The sequence below is a fragment of the Mus caroli genome, chromosome 5 (assembly GCF_900094665.2).
Source record: "Mus caroli chromosome 5, CAROLI_EIJ_v1.1, whole genome shotgun sequence".
Lineage (NCBI taxonomy): Eukaryota > Metazoa > Chordata > Mammalia > Rodentia > Muridae > Mus > Mus caroli.
Genome location: NC_034574.1, coordinates 137,513,062 through 137,533,253, shown reverse-complemented (window position 1 = coordinate 137,533,253; position 20,192 = coordinate 137,513,062). Strand labels below are relative to the sequence as shown.

The following is a 20,192-nucleotide window of genomic DNA, read 5'->3' as shown; positions in this document are numbered from 1 at the left end:
ACGTGAGAAAACCCATCAGCCACAGCAGCAGCGACCCTCTCCTGCACTGCAAAGTCTGCCCGTAACTAAAAAATTGAGACTGTTTCAGTCACCTAAATTCAGACACTTACATGTGTGTAAAACGACACATACAGGTCATTTTAGGATACTTTAAAAAAAACTAGAGGTAAGAGGCACACAGAAAAGCACCAAAATGCCAACAAGATACTGGTGGGCAGAGGCGCGGCTTCCCAAGTCCACATTTCTAAGAAGCTGTGCTGCTGTGCCCCGAACCCCTGCTCCCAGGACTCACTGGGATTTTAGTGACCTTAAAGCAACTGCAGGATTTTAAGAGATACTCAGGACTGCATCAGCAGCAGGGAGAACCCAGATTAAATACTAGTAGCTCTGTAAAAAACAAAAAGGACCCCCTCAACACACATTCTGTCCCATGTCCCACACAAGTCTTCCAGTCAAGAAGCCTGTCACTGATGCTGTCATCTGCCCTTTATACCTGCAGAAAGGGAGCCCAAATGAACTACTGCAGCTAGCTCACACTGTAGCCCACATTGTGCTGTATAAAACAGATTTTATACGCACCACGGCAAACCCAACATACTGGTTCAGTGTCAACAGGACTCATTCAAATGCCAGAAACCCTGCTACTGATGCCCAAAGGTGGACATCAGGACACAAGGCACTTGAGTCTTTCAAGGCTGGATAGGACCCATCTCACACTGGTATGGTAAAATCAAAATCACTTGTGATAATGTTTCAGACCCCAAAATACAAAATGCAAAGTCACCCAGTTTTTCTCTGAATGTTCTGACTTAAGAACACTGTCTACTTTCTGAGAATAAATTGCCAGAGAAAAGGATGCGACCAGGGTAGAGAGTCTCCCTTACCAGCTAGCTCATCCATGGACCTCAGCTGCTCTGCAGCTCTAAGGACTCCAGGCTGAGCTCTGGGAGGGAAGGGGCAGTACCTACCTGCAGAAGAGGTGTATGCACATGGGACACCACGTGGGGCAGCCGCCGCCACTCACGGATAGCCAGGCTGCTGGCCATCTCCACCAGGCGCTCAATGAAGCTGAGCTGCTGTTCCTCGGGGTGGCAAATGGCCAGGTACCCTCGGTACATGTTAACCTTCCAAGCCATCTCCTTGGGGCAGCTGACCTCCACCTGCAGTGAGAGACGCCAGGCAGGGTGCTGAAGGCTCACTCCCCACTGTGGCCAATCACAAGTACACAGAGATCCAGCCCGGATAGAAGAGCGGACTTTCAGTAGAGCAGCCAGGAGTTTACACTGCTCTCAGAGAGAAGAGAGACTGGAGCCCTGTCATGGCACCATACACACAGACTCCTCAGGATCAAGTAGGATCACGTCATGTTAAACAACTCACTCACACGGAACATCTCACTCATGCCTAGCACACGCACCGGGAGCCTGCCCCACCAGTGGCTTTCCAGACAACAGCAAACACGGCGGCCCGGACTGCTCTGGGTCCATTCTTCAGTCTTAGTCCTGATGATTCTTCCAACAAAATTGGCCAATGACATCAATTTAATTCTCCCAAATCTCTTCATGGATGTCCTTTGTGGTCAGAGCTAAGGTCTCTTTCCCTAGTGCTCATTTCCAAGCAAAGCGGAGTGACAGAGGACAGAGATGGCTTAGGGCAGTGCTTCTCCGTCTTCCTGACGCTGAGACCCTTTCATGCAGCTCCTCATGTGTGCTCACCCCAACCATAAAACTGTTCCCCTTGCCACTTCATACCTGTCATTTCGCTACTGTTAGGACTCATAATGCAAGTATCTGTACTGCCCAGTGGTCTTAAGTGATCCTTTGGTGAAAGGGTTGTCTGACCCCCAAGAGGGTCTCAACCCATAAGTGAGAACCATTGGCTTAGCGGGTCAGGGACACTCGTTGCTCTTGCAGAGAACCCAAGTTTTAACATCTACAACAGACAGCTCTAGGGGATCTAATGCCCTCTTCTGGCTTCTGCAGGTACTATACTACTTATACATAACAGACACACACACACACACACACACACACACACACACACACACACACACACACTGAATGCTCATCTACTACCAAACTTACTCACACACAGGAAAGATCTTCGATCCCAGTGACAACACGGTAGGGGTCTCACCTGCACCAGCGCCTCCTTCATGGCGGTCCAGTTGGACACCCTCCACGCACACTCCAGGACAAGGTAAGGGTTTATGTGTCCCTTAGACTGGCCAAACTCAGTCAGGGCTTCCCACTGGTTCAGCTCCTTGGAGCACCTAGGAGGCCAGGGTTAGGAGCAAAGCTCAATCAGGACAACACTGACAGACTGAGAGAGGCAAAGAAGGGTTCTAAGACAGCGTCACTACAGAAAGAGGGTGCTGGAGGACTGACTGCTGTGGGACAACAGTACCTCCTCCAGGAAGCCTGCCTGCCTGCCTGCCCTGGGACCACAGCTCAGCAGAGCTCTAGGTCCTGAGGGGAGGCAGGAGTGATTCATTTCATCGACAGCATATTTAATTACATGAGACATTTAATGTTTTCTCAGATTTTGTAGCAACCAACCCTTTGAAAAATACTCAGGAGAAATCCACAGACATGTTCTATTGGTTCTTTAATTCATTCATAATAAATTAACCCTGACTGGGTCTCACTATACAGACCACACCGGTCTCAAACTCAAGATCTGCCTGCCTCTGTGTCTAGCGTGCTGGGATTAAAGGCAAGTGCCACCACGCCCAACACTTCCATGGACTTCTACACCAGTGGCTATGAGTCACACAACTGAATCTGATGGTGGCCAGCAACTAAAAGGTTCTAGATACACAGCAAGCACACATGCTTCTGCCAGCACTTGCCATGCCCAATTACATAGTTTACACTAGCCTCGTGCCCACTATCAGGATCCTTATGCCCCTATGCCATGAGCTGCCCGTGGATGTTGCCAGAGACACCTCAGTTCAGAGTCCAGACAGACGACTGTGCGGTGACTGCAGTGCTTTATTGCACATACAGTTTTCTGACTAAGAGAAAATAGCCTAATAATGAAAAACAAAGACCTTAGTGTTCTCTTGCTATTATTCCTCAGCACATTCATATCAAACCAGTGTATCTCTCTGAACTGTGTTGTGTTAGAATGCTTCCTTTTAAGAACTGGTATTTTGGCCAGATAATGTTGGCACACAGAGGCAAACGGACCTCTGTGAGTTCGAGGCCAACCTGGTCTACAGAGCCATTTCTAGGATAGCCAAGGCTACACAAAGAAATCCTGTCTTGAAAAACCAAACCAAGGGCTGGCGAGATGGCTCAGCGGGTAAGAGTACTGACTGCTCTTCTGAAGGTCCTGTGTTCGGAACCACATGGTGGCTCACAACCACCCTTAATGAGATCTGATACTCTCTTTTGGTGTGTCTGAAGTCAGGTACAGTGTACTTATGTATAATAATAAGTAAATCTTTGGGCCAGAGCAGGGCCGACTGGAGCAAGTGGGGTCAACTAGAACAAGCAGAGGTCCTAAAAATTTCAATTCCCAACAACCACATGAAGGCTCACAACCATCTGTACAGTTACAGTGTACTCACATACATAAATGAATAAATCTTAAACAAACAAACAAACAAAAAACCCAAGCCAAACAAACAAAAACCAAACAAACCCATCAAACTGCTGGTAAGATGTCTATATGGTAAAGATGCTTGCCACTAAGCCTGAGACACATGCAAACAAATACATGTTATTTGAATTATGTATGTATGTATGTATGTATGTATGTATGTATGTATGTATGTATGTTTTTTTCGAGATAGAATTTCTCTGTATAGCCCTGGCTGTCCTGGAACTCACTTTGTTGACCAGGCTGGCCTCGAACTCAGAAATTGCCTGCCTCTGCCTCCCAAGTGCTGGGATTAAAGACATGCACCACCACTGCCCGGATGTTATTTGGATATTTTAAAAAATGTATTAAAAAGTCCCAGCAAGCTCTGGTGGGACTTGGCTCACCTAATCCAGTGGTCCTCCCAGAGCTGGTACTCAGGGAAAATGGCAGGCGAGGCATTACTGCGCTCATGCTCTTTCTTCGCCTTGTCCATTGCCTTTTCGTAGGATTCTTGGGCCTGAAAAGGTTAACGATGGCATCAGACTACTGAGAAACAGCGTTTGCCTTGTATTCTCTCATCTGTCTGGAGCAAGCTAGACAGGAATATTTCCTTCTCATCCAAGGCTACCTGACACCTACAGCTCATCTTTTAGAGAACAGAGGAGAATATATCCCTCACAAGAGTGAGAAGGCCACAGGCCGTGCAAATATGTCCAGCTCTGGGCCCAGATTTATCCTGTAAGCAGAACCTGTGCCCCACAGGAAGCAGGGGGCTGAGGACTGACAGCCAAGCACTGAATGTATCTACACACTATTTCCAAAAGAGCCAGGGTTGGCAGGTAAGAGCGTCCATGCCAGTTTCTGATGGTACAAGACTGAGGTAAAGATGTCTGCAGGGAAAGGCTTCAGAGCCTGAGTCTGAGCCCTAAGCCCAGGTAAAGGCGGAAGGAAATGCGCGTCACACGTGTTCATACATGAACACACTCCTACACATGGGGCTTAAGAGTTTAAACCGTGTAAGACAAGGCTTCCAAGGGTCTTCATAAGCACACACCACAGCGTGGCTGGGGTACAGGACGCTTACTGAGCCTACTCAAGTCCTGGGTTTCATTTCAAGGACTTTACCAAATGACACCACTCACTGTAACGTAAGCATGGGACATCCCATCATGCACATCACCCACAAGTGAGAGCTACCAGCCATCACCCGGAGGCATTGCTGCCGGCCATCACCTGCTCAAAGAAACCGTGCTGCTCATAAGCAATGGCGGTGGCAGTCTCCGAGAATTTGCATCGCTTCTGCCACAGGCCGGCCCACATGTCCTCTTCTTGTAACAGAGAGTAAAGTTCAGCGAGGGAATCCAGGATCTCCTGAAAGAAATCACGGTTTCTGAGCGCTCGGGTGAGTCGCCTGCCTATGGAGTTGTGATTTAACGCTCTGAGAAGATTATTCAAAGTTAGTGAGGATGGTCACCTGCTGAGGCGGTGTTATGCTCTCCTGCTCATAAAACTCGGTTGTCTGCTTTGGTTTGATGGGCAGACTCAGCCCCTTCTCAAAGGCCTGGTGCTCCAGCATCAACGTGGAACGGAACCAGAGGTTATGAGTCTTTCCCAGGTACTTCAGCACACAGGGTCGCATGGGGATGGGTGGGACGCACTGGGACATGGCTTCCACAAAGCAGTTCAATGCGCTGGGCTGACAGTCTCGCTGAACCTGATGACTGCCGCTGCACAGGAAAGGGCTGATCTCCCCCGCCAGAGCCTAGAACCAAAGACTGAGCTGTTTCAAAGCCTGAACCCAGGAGTGCTACTTCACACCTGCAATTCTACTCAGCACTTCGGAAGTCCAGGCAGGAGGATGGCAAGTTTAAAGCCAGCCTGAGCTAGGAGATGAGCTTGTGGCTAATCTGGGGTATATACCGAGACCCTGTCTCAAACACAAATAAGAAGACTGGCCCCCCTCTCCCTCGTCATTTGGTAGCACCAGGATAATTGGTCCTTGGGTGAGAATGGGCAGTTTTATCATGCTCTGCAACTTAGAACTATATTTATTCTGGATCATCAAAAGCTAAAACTGCATTCTCCTAAAACAGGCTTTTAAGATTTGACTCACATGCTGCTGTCTGTCAGAGAGGATTTTCCACAGCCTCGGGAAAAGCTGGACCCAGGTCTTCTCGGCCAATGTTGTGGAAATGTGGCAGAGCTGAACGAAGGCGCTGAGCAGTGCCCCAGTCTGCGGGCAAAAGAGGGTGAGTTCAAATAGCAGGATATGCCGCCTGCATCCCCACTCCTAAGGACACCAAGGCCACAGCTGAGGCAGCCCCACCTACAGAAGGCCTTTGAGTTTGGGAACAGAGCCACAGCCCTCCTGTTGAGCAGCAATGGCAGCGTGCAAGGAGGTACATGAGGATGCTGAGTCAGCTCCCTCAGCACGCCACTCACCCAGGACAGCACCAGCCACTCACATGTAAGTTCAGAGACTGACTACTTAACACAGAACTCCAGCTTGGTTCCCAAGAAAGTGTAATACAGAAATTACTGACAAGTGACTGATTTTTCTTCCTTCTAGACCCTGACATAAACAGCACTGTGTGACACTCCTCAAAAGTGGCTGGGTGCATGCGGTGGCTTGAATAGGTTTGGCCTCCACAGGCCCATTCACGTGTGGCCTTGCTGGAGTGGGTGTGGCCTTGTTGGAGGAAGTGTTTAACTGTGGAGGCAGGCCTTGAGGTTTCACTGAGCTCTATCTCTGTTCAATGTGAAAAACAGTCCCCTCCTGACTGCTTTCAGATCCTCAGCTCTCAGTGCCTTCTCCAGCACCATGCCTGCCTGCATGCTGCCATGCTTCCTGCTATGGTGACAGTGGACTAAACTTCTGAAACTCTAAGACAGCCTCAATTAAATGTTTACCTTTTAAGAGTTGCCTTGGTCATGGTGTCTCTTCACAGCAATAAATCCCAAACTGACAGTGCACAAAGCCTTAACTGATCAGAGTGTCAAAATTCAATAATGCCACTACCCATGGTTACCAGTGTCTATGGGAGCCACAGCTCCTATCTGAGAAAATTGAGGAGACTGCCAACAGCAGGCATGAGGGGAGGCTCTCCCGACAGAGCCAGCCTGCCTTCACACTTTACTACGCCTCCTGATTTGAGGGCCTTGATCAATAACCTAGGGTTACTGTTCATCACTGCATTACTAAATGTTTTTTTAGGGCTGGAGAGACGGCTCTCCAGTTAAGAGCATTGGCTGCTCTTCCAGAGGTCCTGAGTTCAATTCCCAGCAACCACATGGTGGCTCTCAACCATCTGTAATGGGATCCAATGCCCTCTTCTGGTGTGTCTGAAGATAGCAAAAGTGTACTCACATAAATAAAATAAATAAATCTTAAAAAAACAAAAACAAAAAAACCCAAAGTGTTTTTTACCATTTCCACAGGACATTAGGTACTGGAGACGACAACTTCTCTAGTTTCCCTTTGGAGCTCTGTCCCTGCTTTCTTGGTTATATTAAATGTGGCTCCAGACTCCCCCAGAACCACAGCCAGACACTGTATGGTTTCAACTGGGATAGGAAGGAAAACTGGCGAGAAAACTAATACTGGTGTGGAAAACCCTGTTTTGAAATGTGAAATAATAAAGAAAACTGCTGTGGGCAGAAGATGTTCACTTCCCAATTGCGCACAGACCTTCACCTCCCGGAGCGTGTCGAGGAACTTGTCGTGTCTGTTGGTGAGCATGTGCAGCTGGTTCCCAATGTCCTTCTCAGAAAGCTCTTTGGTCTTGGGTGTGCTGGTCTGATCGCCAGGAGCCAGCTCAATGTCAATCTCTACGTCCTGAGCAAAGCACAGAGGATGCAGGAGGTCACGGAGTTCATGAACCCAACACACACAGCTCCTACGGCCCACTGCCTCCTCTAAAGAGATTTTAATTATGTGTCCATGTGAGTATCTGTGGGGAACGGGCACCCGAGAGGCTGGGAGCCACCCACTGCTGCTGATCCCAGACCGACTCCTGGGCCTGCACATGGAGGGTCCTCTGTGAGGACCATGTCTCCACCTCCCCACTTCTGACAAGTGCCCAAGCTGCTCTCCTCATTTTCTAGAGGCTTTTCCCAGAGCATGCGCGATCACCCCCACCTAACCATGCAAAAGCTTCAAATGACTTCTAAAGTGCCCACAGGAAGCTCAAACTTGGTGGTTCTATTAGAGCATTCAGACTAAAATTTGGGGTCTCAGATTCAAAACAAAACAGAGCAAAGTAAAACAAAAACCAAACTGAATTTTCAAAATCCAAAAACACCCAAAATGTGCACGATATGTATTTCTAAGCATTTCAGAAGAATGAATATATGAAGAATATTGCTTTATTTAAATACTCTTCAATTAAAATCCATAGACAAGAGCCAGCGCACTCCATCCAGAACTGTTGCAGGGTATCCAATTACACTGTGACCCTCAATACTGGGTTATCTACTGGAAAACCCTGCTTCTAGTTGTGGTGTGGCTCAGCCTTATTAGCGCATACTTTAATGCCCCTGGCTGGAATAGACACGCCCTCAGTGGAGGCTGTAATCCCCAACGATGAAGGTAGAGTTGGTCTATAGCAGGAAGCCCCATGTTTGAAAGTGTTATCTACTTGAATGGCAAAGTGACAAATCAGAAAGATCTGACAGAATAGGATGTGCCCGACTCTCACAAGACCAGAGGAGATGGAAGCCACTTTAGGCAGAAGGTGCAGAGTGGGAGAAAGAGGAAGCTGCTTTACCGAGGCAGTTATAGAGAGAGAGGTTGCAGAGAGAACAAGCCAGACACGGGTGAAGACAGAATGAGCCAGAGAATGAGAAGGAGCCAGAAGATTAGAGCAATTGACAGAATTAGTATGAGGCCAAGCACAGCAACCCAGGAGAAGCTGACAAGCCAGATTGAATCAGTCGGCTTGGAGAGGAGTTTGAGCCAGAACAACTGAGTTGACCAGCCAGCCAGAGCTCAGAAAGAACAAGATAGTGAGCTTATTCAGCAGTAAGTCTCAGAGGCTGAAAACACTCGAGGCCTAGATCTGATTGTAAGGAGCGCAGAAGCTCCCAGGACCAGCCACGGCGAGCAAACAACGACTTCAGGCAAGCAAACATTACTTTTTACAGAGCTGAGCCAGCATAGGGAAATGTGCTTGACCTTGGCTTCCTGTCGGGACAGCATGGTACTCTGGCTCACATGTGCCTCGTTACCCCCCTGCACCCCTGCATCGCTGCACCCCTGCATCGCTGCACCCCTGCATCGCTCTCACACAACTGTGGAGGATGACCATTTGCTCCTGTGTTTGAATTGTAGGAAGCGAAATAAACTTCAGGAGCAGCCTTGCTCCGTCACATCAGTGCTGCTGTGTCACTGTATAGGACATGTCTGGGTTAGCGTTTCCTACTCTCAAGTTTCTAGAAAGTCACAGTCAACACGGACATTAGGAAACTACCTCTGAAAGCCAACAATTCCTGAAAGGCCTCAGGTCACCTTACTACCTCCTACGCTGCCCTGAAGGAGTAGTCACCAAGGATGGCTACCGATGTCACTCACAATAGCACAGAAAGACCTAACAGATGACCTGAATAACACCGCCTTCTTAACTGAATTGTGCTGGGATCAAGTCCAGCGTCTTCACATGTGCTAGGCAAGTGCTCTACCAACCAAGCCATAGCCCTAACCCCCACTGTTGCTAAGTGACTTCTTTCTAAAACCCATACCCACACCAGTGGCCTAAGGAGTGCCAGCATGCGCGCTCCCACGAGAAGAATGGAGAGAGGAGAGCTATGAGGGCTAAGGGGGGCAGTGGCTTCTTCCCAGATGCACTTTTGGCTCCACATGGCCCACCCAGGCATGTGGCCATACACGAGGCTCCCGGGAGGCTGGGAGGGCTCAGCCCGGGGTCCTGGGTGATGCTTACCACTTCCAGTCCAAGTACAGCATCACAGCAGGGAAAACCTCAAAATAAATTCCTCTGTTTTAACCAGAGTTGGCTGGGCATGCCAAATGAGATGCTTTTCGATTTTAGTGGCAAGAAAGTCAAGACGAAGGGGCCACTCTTAGGTTTGGGGTGGAAACAAGTCCAACTGAAAACCAATGGCAACTGTCTCCAGGCAGCCATAGTCTTACCTCTTCTTTAGACTCACTGTTCTCTCGTTCCCGAGGTTCCTGCTTGACGTGCGTGACCATGGCAAAGGCAGCTCGGTCATGGCTGTCGGCCAGGTTGATGACGTTGGTAATGGACGGGAGCATGGCTCCCTGGCAGCTGGTACCAATGGCAGTGCTCTTCTCACACACGGCCAGGAGGAGCTGGAGAGGATCATGGGGAAAGACCAGTTTAACACCAACACCTGGTACTGGGAGGGGCACCCGAACATCAGAGCAGCAGCTCACACAGACAACCCAGGTCCACATCTCGGGTCACAGTGCCCCCCACCCAGTGCAGGTTAGCTGCAGGCCTGAACTTGCCCCCCAATAGCCCAACTTCCTCTGGTTTAGCATCAGCAGCCTTCTCTCTGCCCCAGAGACCTTATGCTTCACCTCCTCTACTCTCCTTTCCTCTCACAACCTGCAGCACAGCCCGAGACCCAGCCCAGGAGCCTCCTGGACCATCTTTAGACCCACTCTTTCAAAACATCTTTTTCTACACAGCTAACCCCATGACTCCCCTCACTCCCTGAACCCCTCAAAGACTTCTCAAAGTCTCAGAGAAACAGTCTACATGGTTAGGGTGAGAGGACAAAAAAAAAATCTTTGATGTGACACCAGCCCCCGACTGCCTATGAAATCCCCTGGTGTTCTCAGCACTCCAGACACTACAGGGCCCCTTGCTCATGGTGCCCCCACACACTGAGGGAAACACAAAACAAAACAGTCCTTCCCATGAGAGCCAGGACAAGCTCAGTGTCACTAAGTCCGGGACACAGTCCCTTCCTCGCATCAGAGAGCATGCCGCCACAGTTGTGGCCAAGGTGAAACCTAGTTTCCCTCATTCTAGGTAAGCAGGTAGGAATCTCCTAAGCACTAGAACCCTGACAAAGCAGCAATGCCCACTGTCTGAAGCCCACAAGTAACACTGGCCCATGAGTTGTCTGACCCATCATCCCCACCCTCATCCCTCCTCTACAGTCCTCTCAAGGAAACACCAAGGCCTCTGCAGGCTGGACTGGACAGACAACATCACCTGCCTGCTACCCACCCCAGCACCCAAATCCTCACACTAAGGAACCCAAAGCGACAGTGCGGCAAGCTACAGGCCCAGCTCTTCCACAACCAAGGAGATGACAGTCGGTGTCCACTCAGTTTTCTAGGTAGATGGAATTTAAAGATGCTTCCTTGCAGCTTTCTGAAAAGGGCTCTAATTAGCAAGGGAGGGAATTGCTTGTTCCCCTGTAACAGAATAGGAACAGGTACATCATGGGTCCTTCTACACCTCCTCGAGTGGGAGAGTGGGAAGTGGATTGCTGAGAGCGGCCCCCATCGGCTCACTCACATGTAAGAATGCTGTGTCCATTCCGTCAGTGGAATTGTCTGGGAAGGATTAAAAGGTGTGGCCTTGGGGCTGGAGAGATGGCTCAGTGGTTAAGAGCACTGACTGCTCTTTCAGAGGTCCTGAGTTCAATTCCCAGCAACCACATGGTGGCTCACATCACCTGCAATAGTATCTGATGCCCTCTTCTGGTGTCTGAAGACAGCAACACTGTATTTATATACAAATAAATAAATAAATAAATAAATAAATAAATAAATAAATAAAGGTGTGGACTTGCTGGAGGAGGCATGTCACTGGGAATGGGCTTTCAGGTTTCCAAAGGCTTTTGCCATTCCCAGTGTGCTCTAAGCCTTGTGGTTTGAGATATGTGAGCTCTCAGCTGTTCCTACTGCCATGCCTTAGCTGCACCATTCTGTACTGAAACCCTCTGAAACCATAAACCCAATCAAATGCTTTCTTTCATAAGTTGCCATGGTCATGGTTTTATCATAATAGAAAGGTGATCAATTCACAGATTATCTGCTGCCTTCTGTGCCCCCTTAGAAAGCCCCAGGCTCTCCCAGACACAGAGGTCGAGTTCACCTGCCCTACCTCAATGCACTGCTTGATCCAGAAATGGCTCCCCATAGCTTCCCAATTCTGGGAACAGGTGACATACAGCAGGCGTTCATAGACGCGCCGTTTCATAGAGTTGTCAAAAACCTCAAAAAACTTGGCCCTGATCAATGGTTGGGCACAACGCAGTCCAGAGAGAAAGGCAGGCTCAAGCTTTGCCGTCAGCTCACTGCCCGAAAGTGCCTCATCCCTGTAATGAGAAAGAAAAGGCAGGAGAAGAGCCAGATGACCACCCGAATCAGTGGTCAAGATGATGTGCACCAGCCCCCTCCCCGCCCCCAGTCAAGTCCGTTGTAACACCAAGGGTGTGCTTCCACCATGAAGGCTTAAGCAGCATTTCTGCAAGGGCTCAAAATGCTATCAAGGGTGTTAGAGATGGATCAATGGCTGAGACCAGCAGCTACATTTCTAGAGGACTTGGGTTCGATTCCCAGAGCCCACATGGTAACTCACAACCCTGTATAACTCCAATTCCAGGGGATCTGACGCTCTCTGCTGGCGTCCATGGACACTGCATACACAAACACACACACACACACACACACACACATACATACACACACACACACACAGAAAAAAACATCTATACACATACAATAAATCTTAAAGACAAAGGAATGCCAGTAAGGTATGTTACCTTAATACCAAAATGAGTACCCAATGTAGACAGAAGAGGAGGAAAGTCACTGAGCCAGTGACCACAGGCAATGTGACCAGTGTGCAACTAATTACCTGTACACATAGTTAACAAGGTCCAAAAACTGGGCATTTAGTTCAAGGTCTTCTGGAAAGCGTTTCTCTATGTAAGTCATCATTTTCACAAGCAAGATTGACTTCTCCCGGAGTGTAGGTGTCTATAAAGTTGGTTTCCCCAAAGAAAGTATCAATTACTTCTACTTGAAAAAACATAAACCCAAAAGAATTTCACAGCCATCTGCCTACTCTCCAAGTTCCTGTTATTTTACCAATAACACAACTTTGACCTGGCTGACTCACAGCTGACTCCTGGGAAACAAGTCAGAGGTGCCCAAGCAGCCTTACATGACAGTCCCTTACCTACAGCAGTACTTCATAGCTCTCACCATTAAAGAATAAACATGCAAGGTTCATGTAACACTTTAACCAAAGAAGCGCCACTGTGAGAAGTCTAGCAGGTTAGTTCACTTGCCTGGCTCACCTCAGTGGCCCAGTAAACACCTCATCAAGCAAGGTTACATGGGCATGATAACGCAGTCTCTTGTTCCCCATGTTTCAGAAGGAAGACTACTCCTGGGTTCCAGACCTTCCCGCCAGCTCACCTGATTGGCTGCCATCGGGGAATTATTCTTAACCCATTCTTCCACAATCTTCACCACAGCTCGGAGGATCTTGGCATCTGGGGACTTCTCAATGAGGGAGGTCAAGATGGTCTGGATGAAGTTCTTCCGCATCTCCATGCTCATCACCGCCAGACGAGTCTTCACAAGATCCAGGCTCAGCATCACCAGCTCGCTTGTTCCAGCTGTGCCGAGGAAGAACAAATACATGTGTCTGACCCTACAGATGCATTCAAAGGAGCTGCTGTCTGCAGAAAACAGCCACAAGAGCTTCCATGCTAAGCCTTTCTCCAGAAACTGGCATGCTGGGATTTGACGCCATCCTACTTCCTATGGCGGCTCCTGGCAAAGAGCCCTCCGGCAGCTTCAGCCATAGGAAAGGGGGATGACAAGAGCTGGTGGGACCTATACAGGGCACTTGGGTCCCCGGGAAACCCTCAGCAGCCATGGAAAATACAACACCCTGCGACTCCCCAACTCTCCTGTCAGGAGGAGCCTTGGCTCTGCTCTGGAAGCTGGCATAATTCTTCAGAAACAACGACTCGGATAAGTCAGTGGTGAAGGCTCACATCACATCTCCATTTTCAACTGCTTCTCATTCTTATACTCACAATTTTTAAACTGAATGTTTGCCTGAGCAGCGTTTTGAAATTAAACCTCTGTCACAAGAGCAAATCAACAGAACTTCATATTAACCCAAGTTCACGGCAATGTCCAAACACAGAGCCCGCAATGACAAGATGACCCACAAAGACATCTTGCAGGTAGAGAAAGAGCAGCAGCCCTGGGCTGTCACCTGCGGTTGCTTCGGTGCTCCCGGATGCTGTCTGTGGATTTAGATGCTCTCGGACCATCTTCTGTAGGGAGCGCATGAAGACAGAGATGAGCCTGTCAATGTAGCTTGGGTTGTTGCAACAGGCTGACTTGAGGATCATAAGTGTTCCTGCAGAGCAGGAATAGCAGTTATTTTACAAAGAAATAACTGTGCTGGAGAGACAGTTCAGCCAGTGTGGTGCTTGCCTAGCTAACCCAAGGACCCAAGCCTGATCCCCAAAACTCAGATGGGATGGCATACAATGTCTGAGTGTCTGCCAAGAATTGGTCTTTCACTAGGAATGTCTTCAACGTATCTTGACCCTGACAGAACATGAACTCTACTCCTGGGTTATATGACAGGCCCATCAGAGGGCATCTGCCATTTGTACAGGCCACCATCGTGGGTGTGGACAATTCAGGCTGCCCTTGTTAAAGTCTGTTTCTGTATAGCAGCCATGGCACAGCCAGCCGGATTTTAACCCAGATAATTGATCCATGATGAAAATGAGATGTGCCCTACTGTGCTGTCCTCTAACAGTGTCAGAGCTGAGTCCACCAGACAAGGAGAACCTTGGCACAGCCAGCTCCCTCAGTACCCACCACTGTGGGCTACCCTAGCCTGCTGTTACCCACAGAGGAGGAAGACAGGGCCCATGGGGTCAGCTCTTCTCTGAGCACCGTGGAGAATGAATACAACAGAGATGTTCCTTTATCCTAGGATGGGGGCCACAACATCCAAGAGAGCCACCTTGACACCACAAAAGCCAATCAGCTGGCTCTCGAGCAGCCAGGTGTGAACAGGGTGACAGCCTAATTAAACCAAACACACTTGGGCCCTGAGTTGCAGTGAGCAAACAATCAGCTTTGGAAAGCAAGGGTTTTTTACAAAATTACTAGCAGAATGATTGAGATTGCGGTTAGACAGCAGCACTTTCACAACCAGGGTGACTTATGTATGTTCCTATGTATAGAAAACAATACATAGGCGCTGAGAGTTCAACAGTCTTCTTGTAGAAGACTTGCTTTGGTTTCCAGAATCGCTGCTGAACAAGTGTCCCTTCTTACTATAGGGGAATACTGACGCCTCTGGCCTCCATGGGTACCCTGTAGGCACATGCACACATGCACACACATGGGGAATCAAACAGTCAGTCGGGGTGGTGGTGCATGCTTTTCATGCTAGCACTCAGGAGGCAGAGGCTAGCCTGGTCTACAGAGCAAGTTCCAGGACAGTTAAGGCTACAAAGAGAAACCCTGTCTTGGAGAAAAAAACAAAACAAAACAACAAAAGCCCACTGAATAAAAAAGAAAATTATATACCCCAAACTATTATTATTTATTACGAGAGGCTTATAAATAACTGTCATTTCCCAAGTTTTACACGAGAATGTAATATGGGAGTGGAAAAATGTATGAGACCAACCCAATTCTGAGCCTAAATGTGAACTAGTGTGAGAAGGGGCTAGGCGCCTCTTAACTTGGACTTCAGGGTACCTGGGGCGGTTATCCAGCTGCTGGTCATCTAGCTGACTGACGAGTGGACATGACCCAGGGGCAGCAATTCCCTGACCAGTGCACGGGCAACTCCCTTCAAACCAAGTCTGCACTGGGGCTGAGCAAAAGACTCAGAGAATTCTTTCTGGACAAATGATAGACAGAATACCAAACTCCAAGAAAACAGCCCATCAGCCTGAAGGGCCTGGCAGGCTTTCCCATGATCGCTGTCCAGTGAGCAGGGACCACAGCCCAAGCAAGCCACTTCTGGGGAACCACACAGGTGCTCACCGAAGAGCTGGGAGGGGTTGGCGCTGGTGGCCTTCTCGTAGTTAGTGAGGCCTTCGTAGATGACCTTCCCCACGGCTGCATAGAGGCACTCCAGCTCCTCATACTTGGAGGCCACGCTTGACGTGCCTGAAACACAGGGCAGGGAGCTGGGTTAGCAGCTGCAGGCTGTGGAGCGCGCAGCTGTGCCTTTCCTCCCACCACAGGACAGTCGCACATCATCTTTGGATTGGCTGTTTGACACCATTAAGGGCATCTCTAAGCACACTGCATCAGAACATGAACAATCTCAGGCTGCTTGGTGTGTCACTGTAACCTAACTTCCTCTCCATGGACACCTGAAAGGAGACCATCCAGCCGATGAGACACAAAACACTGCAGTACCATTTCGTTTTCAAGTCAAACAACGTTTTAAAAGAGAGACGGAGGGGCTGGTTATGGTGGTGCATGTCTTTAATCCAGCACGCAGGAGCCATAAATAGGCAGATGTCTGAGAGTTCAGAACTAGCCTGAGTTACATATTGAGATCCTGTCTTAAAAACAAAACAAAAAGCCAGGCGTGGTGGAGCATGCCTTTGATCCCAGCACTTGGGAGGCAGAGGCAGAGGCAGGCGGATTTCTGAGTTCGAGGCCAGCCTGGTCTACAAAGTGAGTTCCAGGACAGCCAGGGCTACACAGAGAAACCCTGACTCGAAAAACCAAACCAAACCAAACCAAACCAAAGAAATAAATAAGGTTGGGGAGGGGACCTTAGTGACACTGTAAGGGGAAAATGTAACTAAGGACTTCAGACCGAGTCCTCCCAAGGAGCAATCCCTGGCAAAGGTCACTTACTCGGCTCTGTAGGGAAAATGCTCATGAGGCGAGAGAGGAGGCTGTGCACAGCTCGCAGCACCTTGGTGTTCCCACATGTCATGCAGGCTGCGATGCCCCGCTGCAGGGGCTTGAAGCTACTGAGGATGGCTGGAGACTGCAGCACAGTTAGCAAGAAGTTCAGGACTTCCAACCCTGTGCAGATATTCCCATAGTTCACCTGGTTAGGCTGCTCCTGGGAAGGGAAAGCAGGCCACTCTCAGGTACAAGGAGTAGAGACGCAAATCCAAAGAGTTCTGAAACCAGAGGTCATCCAGTATTTGGAAGGCAGCACAGCTGACCAATCATGTGGCCACCACGCAGAGTGCGACTTTTATAAGACTGAGCTAAGCTCTTTAAAAGGCCACTAAGACTTTAGTGACCAACCTTAAACGTCACTTAAATCACTGCAATCTGGACAAAAATGGAAGGGTATGGTAATGCAAAATGCCATTCTTGGTCTACTTCCTTAAAATACAAAAATCCATACCAAGAGGAATGTTTTTTAATTTGCATCATTTAATCAACGTACCAGATGATGATATTGTTAAAAATAAAAATGTTTGTACAAAGCATAGCCACAGCTTCCAGAAACTTCCGTTTCTGTGGTTTACACACATTATGTATATTTTGGAGCGAGGTCAGGTCCCAGCAGTTATGAATGGCAGCAGTGGTGTACATGAGGTGAACTGTAACAGCTAGCCAGCTGACAGGAAAACACTGCCTTTCCACAAGGGCAATGAGGAAATGGGACAACCAGCAAAACTATAAAGACCAGGCCTTTGGTTTGCAGCAGGAGCCCCCCAACCCCCACCCCCAGGTCCCTTTCCCCTCCACCTCCACCCCAAAGTCGTCTTTCAAACCTCTGACAATGGATTTCTTCCTTGTGGTCTCAAACAGCAGGTATCTACACTATGCTTTTTGAAGGCCAAGAGTAAAATCTTTCAAATTCCATAAGCAACTAGACAGGGGAAACCTGGGATGGCAGTGACAAGAGACTAGGTGTTTGCTGCCACCAGAACCCAAGGACAAAGGTTTTCAGGTAAACAACACACAGAAACGACCAGGAAAGACAGCAACCTCACATCACCTGCTTGCCCCAGCCTACTGCAGGGCTCAGTAAGTTACTAAGTTACTAAGCCATTGAAAAGAATGCTTTGCCTGCAGTGGTGGCCCATGCCTGTAATCCCAGCACTCGGGAGGCAGAGGCAGAGGCAGAGGCAGGTGGATTTCTGAGTTTAAGGCCAGCCTGGTCTACAGAGTGAGTTCTAGGACAGCCAGGACTACAGAGAGAAACCCTGTCTTGAAAAACCAAAAAAAAAAAAGAAAGAAAGAAAGAAAAGAAAAGAATGCTTTACAAATCCTAACTCATTGTGAAGAGTAATTCTATCAATCACAACAGCTTATACCAAGCTAGCTAGGTCAAGGGAAGAAAGAAATGCATTTGAACTATGACAGACACAGGTAACCTAGTCTAAGCTCTCTGGGCCGACTGAAAACTTGAACTTTAAAGTCAAGTTCAGCGAGCCAGAAGACAGAGTGGAAGAGGCCACAGAGTGGGCACAGACGTGCGGAGCTTGGGTTTGAGACTCAGGCTCAGACCAGAGCCAGGTGATAGCATCAACCAACAGCCTACACACCTACCACGGTCATCAGCAGCTTGTCAAACCACTGCAGTTTGAGCTCGGACTTGCACCACATATCTGGCCGTAGAGCGGTCTTGAGAAGATTCACACAGCGGCGAGAGAGCACCTCCCCAGGCGACCCTGCCGTGTTGGTGTTGTCGTTCACCTGCAAGTGCGCCAGTCAGGTGGTCACTGAACACGCTTACAGGAACAGAAGAACAGGACGCGGTTTCCCAAACGTCCCCGCACACTGCTCAGCACTCTGCCTCCCATGCATCCTCCCCATTCCCCTGCAGCAGGTGCCTGTGGTAGTGAGAACAGGGCCTGCTTCCCAGAGACGGACACCTGCACAAAGACCCCACACGTGAGACCCCCATGCATTGCAAGAAAACAAGGGCTCTGGCGGCCCGAAGGATTCTTTGAAAGTCTTAGCAATCTCCAGTACTCCACAAAACAATATTTTGTTTGACAGCTTTAAGGATTGAAGAACCCACCCCAAATTAAAAAGAAAAATGAATTTTTCTGAGATTCTGCAGGTCGCTAGGCAGCTCTGTCATGCATTCTCATACCTGGCAAGCCACTCGAATGAGGAAGTTCACCACAGTGTCTGTGTGCTGCTTGTCAATGGGCTTGGCAAGAAGAGAGTCAGCTCCTGGCAGGGACTGGCTCCTCCCGAACACCTAGGAAAAGCCACAGCCAGCATCTCCTATGGGGACTCATCCTGACCTGAGAGCAGACAAGTGCCGCCACCTCCCAGGCTATGGACATGAAGGACTCCAGAGGCGGGGGATGCCTGCCTTGTGAAGCACACAGAGCTGGCAGGGGCACATGACTTAGTGCACAAACTAGCAGTGAGAAGTGACAGCCCATGTGACAAAGAGGGAACGTGGCAGGTAAAGATGGCGGTGTCTGAGAAGAAGCCAGTGGCAAGGGAACGGGAGAGCCAGGAGGCTGAGTGTAGAGGAGGCCTGGGTAGGGGAGTGAAAGGAGCCGTGAGCCAACAGCAGGGCTCTGGCAGGACAGACCACCGACTTCAAATGATTAAACACTCATGAGGTAGTTATAAAAGCAGCAGAGGTCCGACACAGCCTTCGCCGAGCTTCCTCTAACTTAAGGGAGGAGAGGCTTTTGGTACTCTGCTGTGAGAGGTGTTATGAGCGGTGACAGGAGCTGCACAAAGAAATCTGGAGTAAAGGTGAAGGATGCTTAGGGAGAAGTAAATGGGAAAGGCAGAGATGGGTCCAGGTTTCCACTTGGAGTCCTGAGCACCTGTAGGGACATCTAAACAGACAGGCCAGCAAGAGTTGGACAAGGGGGCTGGTGAGATGGCTCAATGGGTAAGAGCACCCGACTGCTCTTCCGAAGGTCCAGAGTTCAAATCCCAGCAACCACATGGTGGCTCACAACCATCCACAACGAGATCTGGCGCCCTCTTCTGGAGTGTCTGAAGACAGCTACAGTGTACTTATATATAATAAATAAATAAATCTTTAAAAAAAAAAAAAAAAAAAGTTGGACAAGAATCTTGAAGTGGTGTCAGCCCAGCCAGTGCCTACAAGGCCCGATGCCAGCCAAGAACAGAGCTCAAGGCTCCCAGGGCCGCCATTCTAACCACAAGTGAAAAGCCAGTGCCCAAGACCCTCTAGGAGGCTGCGCTGCAGAAGTCAGGCAAATAGTCTTTTCAAAAACCAAGAAAGTGGGCGCACGTTCTCAACCTTTGCATGTTTTGTTTATTCCCCTTGCTTCTTTCTTTTGCTATGGACAGGGTCCAGGGCCTTACCCATGCTGGGCAAGCGCTCTGTTAGCCACACCTCCAGCCCCTTCACTGTGGGATTCTAGGAAGATGCTCTACAGCTGAGCTGACCCTAGCTTCTCACTGCAGACTGGAAGCAGGACACACACACACACACACACACACACACACACACACACACACACCCCATCAGCAGGTGATATTCTCAGCCCCTTGCTGGCATTGTCTAGGCTGCTCTGCTACACCCCAGCTTCCTCTTTTGGCTTTTTCTATAAATAACTAACAGACCCCGATGGGACTAAGCCAGTGAAGAGGAATGGCAGGAAATGCAAAGACC

The 20,192-nt window shown here is 49.1% G+C and overlaps 1 protein-coding gene across 9 annotated transcripts in view; it reads right to left on the bottom strand.

The window, feature by feature from the left end:
* The window catches only part of Trrap (transformation/transcription domain associated protein), a 93,691-nt gene that overhangs the window by 21,144 nt on the left and 52,355 nt on the right, over positions 1-20,192 (bottom strand). For all 9 annotated transcript variants that reach the window (XM_029477030.1, XM_021163529.2, XM_021163532.2 and 6 more), the window contains 16 exons: positions 18,672-18,782; positions 18,122-18,268; positions 16,460-16,673; positions 15,629-15,754; positions 13,824-13,970; positions 13,010-13,212; positions 12,444-12,565; positions 11,688-11,901; positions 9,734-9,913; positions 7,277-7,423; positions 5,702-5,821; positions 5,063-5,350; positions 4,822-4,959; positions 3,993-4,105; positions 2,137-2,272; positions 969-1,160 (listed from right to left, as the gene is read on the bottom strand). In XM_029477030.1, the coding sequence (XP_029332890.1) occupies positions 969-1,160; positions 2,137-2,272; positions 3,993-4,105; positions 4,822-4,959; positions 5,063-5,350; positions 5,702-5,821; positions 7,277-7,423; positions 9,734-9,913; positions 11,688-11,901; positions 12,444-12,565; positions 13,010-13,212; positions 13,824-13,970; positions 15,629-15,754; positions 16,460-16,673; positions 18,122-18,268; positions 18,672-18,782 (2,598 nt within the window). The remainder of the gene's footprint in view (positions 1-968; positions 1,161-2,136; positions 2,273-3,992; positions 4,106-4,821; positions 4,960-5,062; positions 5,351-5,701; positions 5,822-7,276; positions 7,424-9,733; positions 9,914-11,687; positions 11,902-12,443; positions 12,566-13,009; positions 13,213-13,823; positions 13,971-15,628; positions 15,755-16,459; positions 16,674-18,121; positions 18,269-18,671; positions 18,783-20,192) is intronic.